Source organism: Tympanuchus pallidicinctus, unplaced genomic scaffold (assembly GCF_026119805.1).
Source record: "Tympanuchus pallidicinctus isolate F22 unplaced genomic scaffold, pur_lepc_1.0 scaffold4, whole genome shotgun sequence".
Lineage (NCBI taxonomy): Eukaryota > Metazoa > Chordata > Aves > Galliformes > Phasianidae > Tympanuchus > Tympanuchus pallidicinctus.
In genome coordinates this window covers 12,995,025-13,014,484 of record NW_026294758.1, presented here as the reverse complement: position 1 = coordinate 13,014,484, position 19,460 = coordinate 12,995,025, and the positions used below count along the sequence as shown (strand labels likewise).

Sequence of the window (19,460 nt, the reverse complement as noted above, 5' to 3'; positions counted from 1 at the left end):
GAAGTATTGCGAAAGATCCAAGAGAGTGGTTTTATTTGCATGACAGCTGATTTCATACACATTTCCTTTCTCTTCATCCCAAAAGCAAGAAGCAGGTTCTTCAGTAAATGTGACTTTACTGATCCAAGAATCCTGCACTCCTGCTTTAATTTGTAAATATTCAGCAGTGCATTGTATAGCTGAGAAAGAAGTTATCTTGCACAGCAGGACCACTATCAGTAGAGAATTTTGCCTGGATTTGTGACCATCACACAAAAAAATTCTCATCAAACACTGGAAACCTCAAATATCTTCACAAATCTCAAATGAAAGGAAAAAAATATATTCTCTGATCTTTGGCTGGTAACCAGGGGATTCCTTGACAAAGAGAAACATCTAAGATGCAGTATCTAAACTGAGACTTCTAGCAGCAACAACCCACTAATGAACTACAAATTTCATCCATGTAAGCCAGGAAAAATACTGGCTAAGTATTTTTTTAATCATCTATCTTCTTGCAGAAAACAAATGAAACCACAGTAGTCCTGATAATTGTTCTGCACTGATATCAATCTTTGTCTTTTTTTCTCCCCAGTATATTATAAGTGGAATTCATTTTAGCAATATTGCATAAGGTTTTTTTCTTTCATATTCAGTGGATGACAAACAAACCCATGATACTGATCAGGGAATTAAATTAAAAACTTTTCCAAAGACTAAACTTGTGCAAAAGTTGTATACAAAATAGCCACACTGCTAGTTTCATCGTAATTTGGCTTGTTGGTTTGAAAGGAAAAGAAAGGAAAAACTGTTTATCCTGAACTGTATGGGTGAGTTTCTCAACCCAAGTTCATAGCACAGAAATCCAGGTGTCACAAGCAGTTTGAAGAGATCCTCTGCTAAAAGAGTTATTAAAATACTAACCTTTACCAGAAATGCATCTGATTATGGTCATACTTAAAATTTTCTTGAAAAAATACCAGCTAACATTCAATGGTTATATTTGGGTCTCGGCTATTTTACCACTCTTTAATATAATTATACGATGCTTTTAAGGAATTATCCTGAATAAACTGATTTTACTTAATGTATTTAGGAATTTAATGTTTGTGCTTCTAGGTGATTCAGTTATAATTCACTTACATTTGTGTGTGCACATGCTTGTGCACACTACAGGCAGAGAGAAAAGGGGACAGTGGACCTATTTGTGTTCTTATCTTAAGTAAGGCTTTACTGCAGAATATTTTCATATGCTCATGTTTTCTTCAACTTAAAAAAAAAACAAAAAAACCCTACTTTTGCAAATCTCATGTATGAAAACTTTATACTTAAATTAATCTAAAGACAATCCAGTATCTTGATGACATCAACTTACCTAATTCACACTGCTCACCATTGAAACCTGGCAAACATGTACAAATGTAAAATGAACCACGTGGATAGCAGGTACCACCATTAAGGCAGGGATTACTTTTGCATGGATCTTGTCCTGTTAAGTAGAAAAATAAAGTTTACCCTGTGGTCTCAAAGTGCTGATATCTTTTCGAATTTTTGGAAAAATAAATCTTTCTTCATTTTTGTACTGATATTGCAAGACCTACTATTGTTACAGAAACTACAATAATAAGATAGAATATTAAGATACTTTTGTAAAATAATAAAGTTCATTTTCAGGCATCACTATTTACAACTTCAAAAATTACATGGCATTCACTGTGAACCAACATAAATAATTTTCAGAATCTGTACTACATTTGGCAGTCACAATGATCTACTGAGGATTTAGTCAGCATGACACGACAATTAATTATAGCTGAAAATAGTTAAACATAAGCAAAATGAATGGAAAATGCTTTTGCTTTTTTTGAACAGGGTTAGTTTATGTAGAATGACTGGGTACACAGAACATATATCTCTTGAATATACTGCCTGCCTGTTGATGGTTCATTTCATTATATTCAAACGATCAGTGCACACAGATTCTTATTTCTTTGAAAGTATGTTTTCATTCATGTACATTTCTCACCTTTCCTTAAACCACACTTCAAGAATACAAATAAAGGTACTGAGTACATTCATAGCTGAACTAAACATTAAGATAAAAGCTTACCTGCTGTGAAATCCTCTGGTTTTACGGGAGTTATCATTTAAATAGATTTTTCTTGCAAAGGTGACTTCTAGTGATGTGTATTTCAATTAAGCTTAAATACCTAGGTATTTGCAATTGATTTAATGCCTAGGAGCAATCACTCACACAAAAGTTCAATAGACAACGATTCATATCCACTTCTCAGCATTAGAGGAAAATTATTAAGACAACCCTTTTGGGATACAAGAATAAAGACCTAACTTACAAAATGGGTAAGAGTTTTGTCATCTAAGTTGATTCAAAGACAGGAAAAAACTTTATATTTTGGTTACATTTTCCCAAAGTGGTTTGGCTATTCTTTGTAAAATAAAAGATAACATCTGTTTTACCCTTTCAGGTAAAATTTTTATGGAAGCAGTGTTCTTAAGGTACCAAATTCCCTATCTACTCGCTGGAGGTAAACTAAGTTCTGTTTAAAGCCTCCAAGAGAAAATCCCCCTTTATAAGTTTGGGCATGTAAGTAAGTTGGCAGACTCTTGCTCCAGAGGTTTTCAAAAGAATCTAATAATCTTAAAATAGAGTTCTTTTAGGACTGCTTATGTCTAAATCCAAAAAGCAGACCAATGTTAAGCACCTATTTTCACTGTGCATGTGTTTATCTACAGATAATTTTCTGGTAAACATGTTCAAATTCATAGCTACCTGGATTATCTGAAGATATATAATAGAAAGCTATGTAATTTTAAACTTGCCTTTTTCCTTCTTCAGCTATATCTAGATAAAATAAATTGAAGTTATACTCCTCATAAAGATCCTACCTGCACCATCTGTGTATTTGATTAAATGGTGCCTAATAACCATTAATGTAAACCAAAATATTATAGCAAATTATGTCTAACAAGAAGATTTATAATTTATGAAAGATAGATGCTTTATTAACTAGGTAAGCTACAGATAAACTGAATTCATGAAGCCTCAGTTTCTTCTTGGAAAATTACCTTGTAGATTAAGAAAATATATTTTTAATGGAAAATTCCAGTACTTAAAATGCAGCTAGATCTGCTCTGCAAAGTAATAATACTCTGAAAATCCTACCTGTAAACCAGTTGTATAAGTGCTATCATCATGCAAACACAGAACAGCTATCAAATAAAATAACTGCATATATCTTCATAGAAAACTGGAAAAATGAATAATCACAGCTGAATTCTCTATCACAATCAGTGTTATCATCCTGACTTTTAGAACTTGCTGGGCAGCCCAAGTCTGATCCAGAGCTTCACGATGCAAACACTCAGGAAATGTCACTGACTTGAGTGTTGGTCTCCCATCCTCCTTCATTTTATCACAGTAGAGTTTACCATCATACTGATGTCAGGCTTGAGGGTCATGAGTTCTGTTGTATTTCATTGCCATACCTCTTATCAGAGTTAAGACATTCATTTACAATTATCATAACAAATATATATAACAGTGATCATATGTGGAAGTTACCTGGAATTTGCACTGCTGTGCCTTCAACCGAACCCATACTTGTGCCAATCAGGAAATCTGATCCATTAGTGACTTCCGGAAGAGAAAATGATGAAGTTACAAGTTCAATAGTATTTAGCTCCTCAGAGCTTATTGTTGACTGTTCATTTGAATAAGGATTATTTCCAGGGGCTGCATTGTTTGTTGCAATGTTAGAAGAAACTGTTGTGATCTCCTGTCGACCAAGCAAAGCTGACTGTGTTTCGAAGCTTCTGTCCAAAGGCTCTAAAGATGAAGTTAGCATTGTAACTGTTTCCTGGTCAGGTTTAAATACTCCAACTTCTATACTGTCAGGTGAATCTGAAGCAGGTGTGGATGAAAGCCTTGGTGTCTCTCTCTCAGTACTCCTATCACTTTCTTGACTGGGATTTTTCACTCTCTCTGAAGAAAATTCAACTTCTATGGTGCTAAGTTTTGGAATATCTGTGCTTGTTCTTTCTCCAAAATTCAGAAAAGCAGTAGGGTAGTCACCTATTGATGGAGAATCTCCAGAAACAGTAGCATTTTCCTCAGTAATCAGATCATTTACAGAAGATTCTGTCTCCTCTGACCTCTCTGTTACAAGTTTATTAAAGTGAAGAGTACTTTCAGTAGTTATGCTTTCTGATTCAGGCTCAGAAGAAAACTCTATCAGAGAAGACTCTGTTGTATCTAGGTCTGTTGTGGGTGGTTTATAAGTTGCTGCAATATCAGAACTAACCTCTTTGAAAGTTCCATCTGATGAGTGATCAGACTGATCTGAATCCTTTGCAGATGATGTACTTGGAATGATTACCTCAGGATATTCAGATACTCCGTTAACTAACTGAACAGTTACCGAGGATTTGGGATTTTGAGAAACAGAATTTAAACTTACTGAGTCTGTTTCTTCATACTCTGCTGCTGACGCTGATTTTGTTTGTACATATACTGTAGAGTGCTTTTCTTCACTACTGCTAGATGATACAGTTGCATGTTGGGACATACTCTGTGTGGTGACCATACTTACATCAAATGTGTCAGTTGTCAAAGCCTCTTCTGTCTCCATAGACAAATCTGGTGTGAGGGAAGGAACCACAGGCTTTTTATCACCTGATTCTTCTTGGCCCATTCCAGAAAACCCAGTAACAGACATTGTTTCACTTTGATCTGTTACTATTTGGTTGTTTGCTGAAGTATAAAGCTCATGCATATCATCTGCACTGCTTGTGCTTCCAACATGTTTGGCCTCGAACTCAGATTCTTTAGAGTCATGAGGCATATGGGGGCTTACCAGCGCGGGTACTGTTGGAAGGAAAATTCCCAGTTCATTGAGTATGGTAGTTGTGAGAGTTTCTGTTGCAAACTGCATAGCATACCCTGAACCTACATCCTTGTCTACTAATTTTGGTCCATGTCCAGCTGTCACCGATTCACTATTTGGCTGAATGGAAGTAGTCAAAGAAAGATTATCACCAGATCTAGATATATTCTCTTCAATTATAGAAAAATTAAGTGTTGAATCATACTTATCCTCTTCAGCTTTCATGCTATCATCACTGCCATACGTTGACTGTATGGCGAGATTTGGCGTTGTCTGCACACTTATTATATCTTCAGGCATTGACTTGGAGTGATCCATGTCTATAATAGTTGTTTTTTCTGATGGGATTTGAAGTCGTTCTTCAATTAGTGTAATATCACCATAAACAGAAACATTCAGTGTAAGATGTCTTCTATCATCAACCACTGGAATAATATCCAGTGACATCCCAGTATCACTTGTCAGCTCTTCTGATGTAGCTGTCTTTGGATCAGCAGCAGTTTGATTTGCCACAATCTCTTTTTCTTCTGTAAAAAGTGAACCTAATCCTGTGATCACAGTCTGTGATCCATCTCCTGGTGCATCTGTTGTCATAACTTTAGGATAAATTTCCTCAGGAACCTGAGATGAAGCAGTTAGTTCGACTTCTGTCACAGGAGGTATTGTAAAATGAGTAAATGCATCAGGGGGAAATGAATCTGAAACACCATCCTGACCAGATCCCTCTCCAGAACTTTCAGGAAATATTCTGCTTGGCATTTTTGTTGCTGAGGTTGAAAGAGATTTTCCCATTTCAAGATAAGGAGTTTCACTCAGTATTACAGAAACAGGAGTTATGTCATCTGTAGCCACCATATGTGAAGATTCCTCATGAGAAACATCTCCAGGAGTAGCTACTGGCCTGTTTGTTTCATCTTCTCCCCTCCTATGGTCCATTTCCTTATTGTAAGGTTCTTCAATCACAACAAAATAATGTGTTATCTCTTTGTCTTTAGAGTTGGAGCGATTGGAACTCTCTTCTTCTAAAGCTGGGGAACTGGTGGCCATTGAGTATGCAGTTTCTGTCAGCAGCTCTGCTGCAGTAGTTCTAATTTCTCCATTAATTTCAGCATTTGATTCAGTGCTTCCATTTTCAAAGACTTGTGTCATGTCAGTGGAAAGTTTGGGTCCTACACTTGCAGGAAGAAAAGACTGAGGACTTAAAGTATTTGTGGTTTCTTTGACAGCCAGTGACTCCACTGAAGAAATAACAGTAAACTCATCTCCCGATCCTTGTCCTGAAAATAATGGATCACTGATGAGATCATTGTTTGTTGGTTTTTCTTCTTTAGGTGTCAGGAGTAATCTGGGAATATCTTCTGTGGGAAAAATATTTTGTACCAACTTCTCCTCTTCCTCCGTACCTTCAACAGGAGAAGTTAAGTATTTCCTTTCAATTATTGCAGACTCAGTAACTCTGTCATTATTAAATGGCAACAATATTTTTTCACCAGATTCAGCTTCTACTTTGTTTTCTTCTGAATATGGTCTGATAGTAGGAACATCTAAAAATTCCACATGTTCATGGTTAGCCTGTGTACTTCTGAAGAATGGATCCTCCATTGCTTCTCCAGAAGATTCTATTGCTTTTGTTGAAATTTCGCTTGGTCTGTCTTGCCATGATTGCACATCTTCTGACACAGGAAGATTTGTAGCAAAAGATGTCACTGTCAGCTCATTAGCTGTTTTCTCTTCCATTTTTGTATCAGTTACAGTTCGCAAAATGGTGATGTCATATTCAGGATTTGTGACTAGCTCATTAGGTTCAGCAGTGAAGGCATGAACCACAGCAGATGGCATGCTGACAGCTTTTCTGTCATACTGCTCTTGTGGTTCTGGTTTTCCAGTGGGTAAAACTGATGCTTTTGTAAATGATTCAGTTAAAGTTTCTGCTTCTCCAGATCCCTGATCAAAAAGTGAAAAATGCACTTTTTCCGTAGGTTCATTAGACATTAGTTTTGTGGTGCTGCTGTCAGCTTTGAGTTCTTCTCCAGAGCCATGCTCAATCATTAGAATTTTACCCAAAGAAACGGTTGAAAAGCTACCTTTTCCCTTTTTGCTTTCTGTAGACTCGGTTACTGCTTTTATGCCATCATATGTCACCATGGTGTCAAGAGTACTGTTATTAACAACTGATTCTGGAGATGACGTGACTTCAGCTCTTTGTAAATCCTTTGTTCTAATTACTGGTGCAACATGAGATGTTACCTCTCTTCTAGAACCAAGTCTTGGTTTATTGTCAGAAGGAGCTGTGTGAGTTGGTTCTGCTTCTTGTGTTTGTTCTCCTTGGTTTTCTTTACTAAAGACATTCTCAGACATCTGAATTGCTACTTCAGAATCCTTTGTTAAGCCATCTGACCCAGTACTTGAAACTGATGTTGCTGGTTCACTTCTTCCTATGTGCTCTTCATATTCTGTTGTGGCATTCTTCAGTGAAACATTGATGACATAAATATTTCCTTCATGTCTTACTGTTTGTGTTTCCATGATAGACCTTGATGGAACTGAAGTCAAAGCAGCAGACTCAATGATAACATCTATGTCTCCAGAACCTGAATCAGTAAACGGGGAGTCAGTACTTACCACTTTTCTTGTTGGACTCCCTGAAAATAAGTCTGCTGGTTCTTCAGCTGATCCTTCATTTACAAAAAGCTTCTTTTCTCTCAAGAAAGGAGAGGTGGTAACCTTTTTGATTTCAGAATGCATGGTACCTGTTACTGGTACTGTTTTTCTGAGAGGGATCTGTTCCTGACTTACAGTTCTGACTTCATTAGTAGTGCTTCCAAGCTCACCCAGTTCTGATTTTCCATTTGCAGCAGTGGCTGAAATTTCCTGACTTGAATAAACAGTAGTCTGTAATTCTTTTTCATCTTCAACTTTCTTTTCAGTTGCAACAGAGCTGCCAACTAGTTGCTCCGTAATTAATTCAGACACAAAAGTGGTGGAAACAGTTGCTTCAGAACTTTGATCAAAAGTAGAATAAAGATTTCTTCCTCCTCCAGGCAAAGCAGAGGTGATTTCTGAAATGCTTACAGAAATTTCTGTTGGCAGTAATGTGCCAGAACCCAGAGAAATATCTTGCACTGAAAGTGTTTCTGCAACTGCTGTTTCTGTTGTGGCTGAAGCTAAAGTGCTGTTCTCTTCTACATCCCCAGAACCTTCTAGATCTAGAAAAGAAGAAGCACTCATCTCAGTCTTTGTTGCATGAGTTGTTGCTTCCACGTTGCTTTCAAAAGGGTACTCTGCATCAAGTTTAATAGTTGATTTATAGTAATTTCCCGGAGTGGTGGTCCCATCTTTTGGAATAAAGTCTTTCACAGCTATGCCTACAGTAGCAGTATCAAAACCTGCACTTGGAGCAGCAGTTACTGCAGAACTTTCCACAGAAATGGCACTAGGAACAGAAGTTGTACCAGAAAATTTTTCATTATCTTCATGACTTGACATTGTCACAATTTCTGTGAACACAGACCTAGACAAATCAGATTCAGTGGAGCCATCTCCAGAAGATTCACTATCAATCAAAAGCAAATTTTTTGTGTCTTTGGTAGAACTCTCCTCAGATCCATGCCACATTACAGTCTCCTTATTTTTTTGTGGTGACTGCTCATACATAGAAGTGAACTCTAAATATTTGTCTGTTGTGGTAACTTCTGATTCACCACTATATACTGGTTCTAACATTGCAACATCTGCTGTCGGTTGTGTGACTTCAAATGCCCCCATTACTTCTCCAGCTTTGCTTGGCTGCATTGTACCAGAAGCTTCAGTTTCAGATATTATAAAGGTATTTGTTTCATTGATTTGTGAAAAGGTTACATTTTTTGAATGTGCGACACTTTCAATTTGATCACTTCTTGCTTCCTCAGCTTTTGTACTTTTAGGTGCACTTGTCACTTGTTGCTTTCCGTTGATGAATTGCAAAGCTGGAGGAGTTGTAACATCAGTAGTATTTTCACAGTCTTCTTCCTCCTCTTCAAAGTCCATAAAGTTTGGAAAGAAAGGATCCAATATTATATATTCAGATGAATCCTGCACAGAGTCTGAAGTACAGGGTTCAGTCTGAGATGATTCTGCATCAGTATGGGGTTCATCTACTGCATGAGGAAGAATGTGGCGACTGAACAGATCCAAAAACTCATTCACCGGATGATCTGCAAAAAAAAAAGAGCTTTTCATAATCCCTAAGTAACAGTCATGGTTGTGCATTATTGCAGACACATGAAGTATGAACAAGAGCAAGAAAAGAACAACAGAAAAGTCAAACAGCAAATTCAGTATACTCTTCCACTCACACTATGTTAAATGCTTCCACAGTGTTTTACTTTCTACTCAGACCTTCTGAATATTGAGTTCACTGCTTACGAAGTGCTGTCCACACCAGAGCTAACCTTTCCTGTGCTAGATAGGAGAGACAAGAACTATTTCTAGACCACAAGACTCTGGTTCCAACCTGCAACAAATGCTTGTGATGATTAGTGATGTTAGCTAACCTCCACTAAAACTGAACGTAGAGGAAGCTAAACAAAGAGAAATCTAAATTAAAGTAGGACATAAAGAACATACCTTTATAGCTCCATTTATCTTCAGTATAGAGTAACTCATATTACTAGTAACACCATGAAAACCACACCATGTGCTCTATTATTTACACTTGGATCCTTGGTTAGCAAATAGTCTCACTTTACAAAGTCGTTGCAATTTGCCATTCTAAATTTTGTAATAAATAACAAAAAAAATACCAGATTCAAAGATCAGTCATCATTCAGACATTAACATGAGTAAAGCCCAGTTATTTTTTTCTGTTTAATACTTGCTTCAAAAGATTTATACGATCTTACAGACTACAGACCTCTCATCTTCTATCTAGGTAGCCAAGCAGATAAAAAGGAAGAAAGAAGTTCTATGTAGACACTACAAGCCCTCATGAATTCCCCTAAGACTTATGATCATAAAGTCCACTGGCACTTCATAAACGCACCTTCTCAGAACAAAGATTACTTAAAACCCTCTAATCTAGATAATAAATACTATCCTCACTGAATGTACTCACATCCATCCATGCATACAGACAACAGATTGAGACAATAAACAACAATTTTCGGGCTTTGATTAATACAGCACTTAGCCTTCTGATTTGAAGCTGGAAACTTTGTTCCAAATGTTACTCCACAAACATATTCTGCTTCTGAGGCCATGTTCAAAGCCATTTTGTCCAAAGTGAAATTACACTTTGCTGGTATAAACTCGAATAACAAATGAACCTCTGTCTACAACTGCCTGAACCAACATACAGGACTCTTTGCAGCACCATCGGTAATGATTACTATCCAGAGAATACGTTTAGGTCTTTTAGCAAACTAAATACATGATAGAGCAAAATTTACAAGTATATCTTCCTCATTAGAACTATTTACACAGAATAAAAGAAATGAAAAACTAAGAGGAAAAGTATTTCATTTGTTTGAAGTAATCCTATGTATGAATATCATTTAAGCTCTGGGACAACTGAGCCCTCAGAGATAATCAGATGATAATTCTAGAGAAGTACGTATTAAAACATGTTGAACTGATGCAGAACACTGTGAAAGGCTTTTTTTTTTTTTTTTTAATGCATGCAAACTGCAACTCAGGTTTTTGAAAGATCACTGCAACTCAGTAGAGAATTAATGTTCTAGTTGTTCACCCTGTGCTTACTGCTAAACTTAGAATTACCACTAAATCTTCATTCTTATAAATCTCAAGCTGAAGAGTAATGGTATTTCACAAAGAAAAAGTATTAAGTGCAGTGAATCAGAGGCTATGACCTAATTGCTAAAGAATTTGGGAAAAATCAAGATCCATTCAGGTTGCACAGCATTAAGTTCAGGGCTCCCATTACAATGAAAAATATTGTCTTATACCTGATTTTGCCCAGCTATTGGGGTATTTTCCCATTGAAGCCTGTAGTATCAAGGAATTGTATTTTCAAAAAAATTAGAAGCTCTTATTAGCACAAAATTGTAGACTTTGTTTTCAAAATCCTAAACTGAAAAAATACACAAGAAGTCAATTAATGAAAAAGGGAATGGCAAGTTAAATCTGCTAGAGAGCTTTCAGAATTTGATTCTTGGTAAGTTCGCCATAATGTGAAATACAGAAATACACAACCAGAGAATTACAAATGAAAATATGTACAAGCAAGAAAGATGGCTGTGTACAAGTTTATAAAATAATATGTATAAATACCCTAGTATATAAACTAACATGGAATAAGCATTATTACAATTTCGCATACAGCTGTTAGGATTGTGTGCACAAAGCATGTATCCTTTTGCAAAGAACTGCATATATTTAAGAAAAAGAAAGAAAGAAAAAAAAACAGGATGGAACAGGATAGGTTATAATTCGTAGGAGGATACCATGACTAACAAGTTCTGACCAGTGTACTGCTTTTTGTAGCAGTGCACACCTGGGAGTCCCTCAAATTACTAGCTCATGCTAAATCACAGTAGGTAATAAATTAACGAACAACATCTGTTCCAAATTTACCTAGAAGACATATACAAATTCTTACATATGCAAAGATCTCTATCAGACATTACTTCTACTTTGTTAGCTCTTTCAAGATCTCACATGCCACAAAGATCCACATAAAAGAACCTTGGCTATGGTGTGATGTTCAAAAAATAAATTTTGAGAAGACCCTTTCATCAAATACTAAGTATTATTGTCTTGTTTTGTTTTTCCCATGAACAAAACTACCAGCTCTTAAGAAAATAATAAGGAATCCAATTGAAGTATTTTTTATTAAAATTTCTTCTCCAGAAAAGTTTTGGTTATTTAAGTTGCCAGCACTCAGCAGTAACAGCTATAGTAAATTGTCTTAAGCCTTAGAGATGAGCAATAATCTAGCAAACAATATAAGCTCATATACCTTGTAATCTTGTCCTCTAAGAATAAGCAAGACTTTAGGATGAAAACTTACGTACAATCATTAGATGTGAATAGGGCGGGAAAAGCAGATGCTCAGGGCAGACACACAAACACTCGCAATAGCTTTAAGCTGTCTAGATGTAGCTGAAAGGTGCTGTCTATATTTATGTTTGTGCCCATTTCATCTGCAGGGAAAGACATATACATTGGAGCCTGTTAATAAGGTGGAGTAAGGACAAGGGAAAGGAATTCAGTTCCTAAATGCTCTTATCAATAGTTCACACATTACAATGACAGCTGAGACAAAAGGAGCACTCAAAGAGGTTCAAAGAGGTGCTCTTCTATTACTCTCAGAAGAAAGAAAGTAAGAACAAGCAATTAAAAAGTAGTCTAAACAAGGGTAGTAGGTCTACATTGCCAATCCAACAGAGATTTGCCAGTAAAGCCTTTTGTGCAGAAAACTGAAGAGATATGCAGTGAAATAAAGATGAAATAGATAGGTGGGTAGGTTTACATGCAGGCTACAGTGCTTCTTAATTGATTTAATGCATTTAGATGTTTTAAATTACCTGCATAGCATAAGAATCTATCTCAGAATATGTGTAACTGTGTATAAGAAATGGAAATTCCCTTGCTCCAGGCGCTTTTTGGACACAAGAGAATACTACTGAAAACCACAGAGTAATGGATGGAGATGGCATTAATTTCCATTCCATCCCTTCTCATGATCCTTGGCTCTACAGTCAAATTAATTTTCACAGACTCAATGACAGGAATTCCCCAAAGTTACTCACTGCTGCCTTCCACACGTGTAAATAATGTATAACACGAAATATCAATTGTTGGTGTTTTTTTTTTGTTTGTTTGTTTGTTTTAAACAGTATTAATATTCTACAGAGAATTCTAAAAGACTTTTTCAAGATCATTTGGGAGGGGGCAGGCATTAGAGGGGGCTTTCCCTCTAAAAACCCTTCTGATAAACAACTGAATTAGAGTAAAAAGTTAAATGAAAAACAGATTCTGATTTTTTCAAACTTTTTAAAAACTTAAATATAAAAACCAGTAGGCTTATGCATTAAGCATATTCTTGTCTTTTTCATAATAGGAAAATTAGCATTCAATATGACATTCTGCAAACAGCAGAGTTTCACCTGTGGATTTCTGCAACTTCTCCACTTATGGTGAAAATTCCAAAGTTATGTGCCAGAAGTAATAGTTCTTGGTTTTGTAGGACTAAAGGTCTGATAAACCCATGGTATCCACTGAAAGATTCACACAGTGTTCTGCGGACTTTGACTGAGGCCCTGCATTTTGTTTAGAATACAGATAAAAATAAAAGATAATTTTAGAAGAAGACCAAAAACTTTTTTGGACTGTTTGTCTTTTAAGTGTGAGTATCATTCCATAGTGGGACACTATCACAAATTACATAGCATTCGCTATCAAGAATGCAGAGCCAGAAGGCTAGGATGAAAGAAACAAGATAGTTTGCATTACTCTTATTTCTTCCTGCATTTCATAATCAGGAAATTTTTGTTTTGGCTCCATCAGAATTATATCACAGTGGATTTAGTTCATATTATGACTACAATTACAATACAATATTGTATATATGTGTCTTCAGCACATTTCTGTAAACGTGACATTTAGTGACTGTTTCAAAAACGTAATGTTTTTATCTTGCAATGCAAATTAAAAAAAAATAACCTTTGGCTCAGAAGGAAAAGTGATTAACGATTTAAGACAAAAAATGCAGAATCCTCCCCTCCTTTTTTTTCCCTTAGTACAGTTGTTACATTCCATGCTTTACTGGTTACATCACCTTGTTTCTTCCCCACAGCTATATACTCTGCGCTTAATTTCAGGTACCTCTGCTTCTTTGCTACAGTTGGTCAGCACAGTACAACAGCCACCAACTCCTGAAGACCCTCATCACATGCGCTTTGATAAACATGCACCTCAGCAACAGCTTTGAACATCACTTCCAATAGACCACATGCTCTGGGACTATCGTTGGGTGTCTGGGGTGGGGACTAGGGGATAGACAAAACTGTAATCCCTCGCACTGTGGAAGAACAGATCATCAGCTTGGGCAAGCTGATAAAAGAACTCAAGGTCAGAGATCTGAAGCTGATGGTTCTTCAAACCATCCATTGGTTAGACTTCTAGAAAACATTCTGAAAAAGGCAATGCAAAGCACGATTGTATTTCAAAAACATGCTATGGAAAGCACAATGTCAGAAGTGAGGACTAGGTGCAGAAGCACAAACCAGTATCTGATTCATTTTTGTATATTCACAAAATTTAGCCTAGCTTCCCGCATGAGATGGGTCACAGAATTTCACTAAGTCCAACCTTACACAGTGGAAAAACAATGCTTTCAATAATCGATTCAAACATGCATGTTGCGTTTGACTAAGACTCTATGAAGAGTCTCTGAAGGCTTTTATGTGTTGTCCAAAAATTCATGCATGTTTGTGAGACACACCTGATAGGTTAGCAAGTGTGACCTCCCAACAGCAAACACAGAATCACTGGACATAAATTCAGACAGCAGATATTTCCACTCCTTCTATAAAATATTTAGTAATCCTCAAAGTAAGGGGTCCAAACTGAATTATTTGAACTGTGAAAAAATTCACTGAGGGCTCACATGTGGGCTTTGGAGAAGACCAAGCCTGAGGAATGACTAAGAGCTCCAAATGACACACTGACTCCCCAGAGCTCTCAGCTCTGCAGAGGAGCATCACTGCAGCTGAATCTGACTCAGTAGTTTGACGACTACGGCTTTCTGAAAATCTTCCAGTGAAAGAAAGCCCAGTCAATCCCATAGTAATGTGTCAGTCTCAATGAATATTTCAATTTAAAAGCGTGATGAAGGAGTGGAGGAGCAATTTGACAAGATGGCCTTCAATTAAAAAAACTGAAAAAAGTCTCTAAAGTTTCAAGAACTGAAATGCAGAATGACTTCTTTTTCAAAAAAAAAAAAAAAAAAAGTTTACATTTGAATTGATATAGAATGCTTCTGTTTTACAGAAATAAAACATTCTGATAACATCTTTTGGACTCTTTTTTGTTTCATAGAGAGGCTTTTTTTTTAATTATTATTCTTTTCATCTCATTTCAAAAGAAATAATATTTTGAAATACAGACATTTCCTGCTGAAGGAAAATTCCAAGTGTCAGTCTACAGTATGTGCAATTCCTCTAACTTGTGCCATCTTGTAATACCATTAACCTACCTAAGCAAGGTCAAAGTGCAGCAGTGCTCCAGGCATACCTCATCTTCCCCACCAGAAAAAGGTGGGAATGCTGCCAAGGAGCTGGTCTGAGGTGTTAAAGAAACATGGCTACTACTATACACACCTGAGTAAAAGACAACAAAGACAAGTCCAGAAATAATTAAACTTTTGATTATTTTAATCCTTTTACTTTTCATTAACATGCACAACATGTATAATGAGGTCTACTTAAAGACAGTTTCTTGATTACTCTTCAGTCTAAATAAATAAAGGGTTTTATTTAGTTCACTTGAAAGTGCTCCGCAGTTAGGTATATATTTATGTAAGTTTTGTTAACTTTGGCTCCCATTAGAAAATTTTAAGGACGTAATGTACATTTCCATTGGGGTTTTTTGGTTGCTTTTTTTTTTTTTTTTTTTAATCAAGTTTAATAAAAAAAATTTTTTACTTTCCATCTGACAGTCAAAAGAGAAGTTACTATTCCTTAAATCACATCAGTCATTTTGAAAAGAAAAAGAAAAAGAAAGAAAAGAAAAAAAAAAATCAGATATAAATTCTATACATTGAGCTTGAAAAGAAATCTAAATCATTCAAGCAAATATCTGGAAGCAAATATTGGGAAGGAAGAGTTTGTGTACAGCTGGATGGGTAGGAGTTGAAAGCAATTCAAGGTGGGTGGTCAGCTTTGTCTACTTAAATTGACTTCACCATTCTGCTTTACCTTATTTGAGTACCTCTATTTTCATGTGAGATACAGCCCTGCTGAAAGCCTTAGTATCAATTGCTGGCATTAAGCTGCAGCCTTTTTCAAACTATGCCATTCCACATGTTCACACTTGACTGAATTGTTGGCCATGACCAGAAACACCTGTGTAAAGGGTGTCACTCATCTGGACATCTGTTTTGCACAAGGCTCTGCACTGCATCGTTTTGTTTCAGCATCCCTGCCAAATTTTGGAGTAATAGACATGATGATGCAAAAACCATGTCAGAAATAAAGGAACTGTTTTATTATAAAAGAGTATCATGAAACCTTCTGGCAGCCTTTGGCGTTTCCTTCAGCCTCATTGCTTCCTGCTTTCCCCCCCTGACACAATGGTGAGCTTGTTAAGAAAAAACAGATTGAGTAAAATGTCAAGTTGTTAAAAACAGCACTTTTACAGTGTCAAGTCTGAGCCCCTGCAAGTGCAAGATATACTTTCCTGGATAACGAGTGAGTATTTGCCATACAATATCCTAACAACAACTATTTTGTTCCCATTTCCTCTCTGCTCCAATATTTCTTTAACAAAACTATGTTCCAGACAGCAGCGTCTCACTCCTGAGCATCCTTCCAACAATGACATTTTACTTTATGCCCATGGAGAAGACACTTCTAAAACTCTGCAGGGCTAAACAAACCCAAAACAAACCACTGGCAAGTACTACATCCGTTTCTGCAGCTAAAATCCTAAACAAAGTAAAAAGGCAAAATGTGCAGCCTGGATTAGCCGTTCTGCCTGTTATTTATAAAAGTCCAACTCCAGAGGCCAGCTCACCAGGGCAGGCAGAAAATTTGGCTGGGAAAGGAAGACAACCACTCACCAAAACTTTAGCTTTGATCCCATGAGTACTCTTCCATAGTAAAGAAGGAAACAGGTCTTGCCCTTTGCTAGCTGTCATTTACATGAGGGCAACCCCAAAATGCTTCTGTCACTACACATTTGGAACAAGTCAGAATCAATTCCATCCCTACTAATGTGGGAAATGACTGCCCCTTCCCAGCAAAAAAATGACCTGTAGCCACAAAACTTTGGACCTAAACATCAAAATGCGACAGCCACAGTGCTAAAGCAGATGTCCATGAGACATGAAACGCCCAGTAATTAATGCTCAATCCCATGGTAAATGTCAGCAATCTTTGGCTTTAGCAACAAACTTAAGAGTAGACTCCCTACTGTGTTAGTTACCAAAAAATTTAAGTTGATTTCATATTAATGTAGGAGTAATACAATTGTTTTATGGAGTACACGTGTGCTCAGTTTTACTTTCTTAACCAATGTCATTTGCTTCAAAGGTGAAAGATTATGTGGCAAAAATAAAACCAGAAAATTTCCTAAAGTTCAAGCTCTACAACAGGTCATTCTGTTTACACATACAGATGCACAAGTGAATATATCACATTATCCCACCTGATCTAGCTCACAATGCTTTTTCTACAGAGTATTGGAGTAGTTTACACATATGTCTGCCATTTATTGTGATGCTTCTCTGAAATTTTATCCCCTAAAATTCTCTAAACATCTCTCAAACACTCCATAAGCACACTTACAGTTTAATCTCTGCACAAACCTGCTGGTCAAGCAGACAGCACAAAAAAATATAGTGAATCAGACACACTTTTCAGCTGCAGCCCCTGTTTCTTCTGGGGACAAATTTATAGCTATTATTTTTGTGACAATCCATACTCACCAATCTATTTTAAGGCTTGAATTTTATTCACTGAAATGCGAGCAAGGCTTTTCTAGAGTAGTCCATTGTGGGCCAAATCAATCTTGGCCAGGACCCATATGCTTGTGTTACTACACTTCTCTTCGTAAAACTTTAAATTCAAATGTATGTTTTCAACTATTTAGAGTGATTGTACTCATAGATATTGACTTACTTGGCATACGGATTCTTGTACATTTTATGCACTGCAAACTTACACAGAAAACAGAATAGATTCTGTAATCACAATTTCAATGGGCTGTTCAGAGTATCATCTCTTGAAGTGTGAGAAAAACAATAAAAAAGCCTTCACACATTTCAGATTTATTGTGTAGGGGGTTAATGAGCATGATTGCTTTGGGTATTACAAAGCCAAAGCAGTTTGGGAGTAAATTGGACCCTCAGTTTTACCAATATAAGACTGTATAAACCCACTGTTGCTGACAGAATATCTCAGACGTGACTCTTAACTTTCAAATATACTTTTAGGAAAAGGAGAATAGTGCCATGCAGGTAAAAGCCTTTTAAAAACTAGATACTAAGCTTGATACAAAATCTCTTTCTGAATCAACTTTGGGATGTCTTTGATCCTCACACTTTTTTCCAGTCTGCAGGGACATGTGCACAGCAAATGAGACAGAAAGAAAAGTACAGTCAAAAAGGAAGCCTGGCAGAGCAGAAATACTCCAGAATGAGGTTATAACTACAGAGGTCTTATCTGAAAGCAACCTCCTCTATCAATAATAATTTAATTGCCTCCTAAACTGTCACCTGGACCATACAACTTTTCCACAGGACTTTTGAATTTTGCTTGCAATATTTAATGGTGACTCACTACAAGCCTAAATAGCAAATGCAGGAGCAATCCAGGAGTCATTTCAGTCATCACCTCAAAGAAAGGGGAAAAAAAAAAAGAAAAAGAAATAATTTAGGTAAAATCCCACTATAAGTTCTCATATTAAAAGAATGTCATTCTGTATACATATAGGCATATCCCTTTTATGTTGGCACAGAACTATATCAAGTATGTGGAAATTCTTCTTCAAATGCCAAAAAACTCAAACTTGAAACTATCAAACTCTCGCTGGATGATAAAAAATCAAAAGGTTACAGTTAAAAAAAAAAAAAAAGAAGTAATCAAATACAGCATAGGGTTCTGAAAGACAAAATCAATCCTAAAGAAGACAAAACTTCCAACTCCTTATCAGGAGAGAGAGGAGAAATTTCAGCTCTAATCATTAATGAAGAGAAATGTCCGTATGAGTTTTGCTACTGAATTATCCTCATTGAAGCAAGGACAGTAATATAAGACTGATCAGACAAACCCTAATACAATTCAGCAAGCAGTTTTTTTTTAAAACATGAATTACTCCAATGATCAAGATGGATGACTTCAACTACATGTTCCCAAAGGCTACAGAAAATATGTAGCAGACACTGAAAACACATTTTGACTTGTGCCAGGAAATAATTCACAAACCTCCTGAAAGAAACCAGCAGGCATTATGTATATTATTGATCAAATTTATCATCTAAACACTAAAAAACAGAAGGTGATAGAAAAGGCTAGCTGGATCAGCAGGAGTGAATTTAATAATTACATCTAAAATGTGCAAAAAACAGCAGCAAAAAAAGAAAACCATGCACTCAGAAAGAAAGAATATTGCAAACACTTTTTGAGTGCTATTATCAGACCTAAATACAAAGCGTCCTATCTTAAAGGAATGATTTTCTATTAAGAGCTTTACTATTTGAAGCACTTATAAAAATATCTTTATTTATATTCCTGGGACTATATCCTGTATTCAATCAGAATTTCACTGTATCCCATTAACATTTCATGTAAAGCAACACAGTATAGATAATGTTTTCTGAAAATGGCAAAAAAGTTGATATCCTCATCGTAAGTAGCA

General features: G+C 36.3%; 1 protein-coding gene across 4 annotated transcripts in view; it reads right to left on the bottom strand.

Annotated features, from left to right (window-relative positions):
* The window catches only part of VCAN (versican), a 105,457-nt gene that overhangs the window by 24,741 nt on the left and 61,256 nt on the right, over nt 1-19,460 (bottom strand). For 3 of the 4 annotated variants that reach the window (XM_052700504.1, XM_052700505.1, XM_052700506.1), the window contains exons 8-9: nt 3,563-9,076; nt 1,355-1,468 (exon numbers count right to left, since the gene is read on the bottom strand). In XM_052700504.1, the coding sequence (XP_052556464.1) occupies nt 1,355-1,468; nt 3,563-9,076 (5,628 nt within the window). The remainder of the gene's footprint in view (nt 1-1,354; nt 1,469-3,562; nt 9,077-19,460) is intronic. The other variant, XM_052700507.1, reaches the window with a different exon arrangement.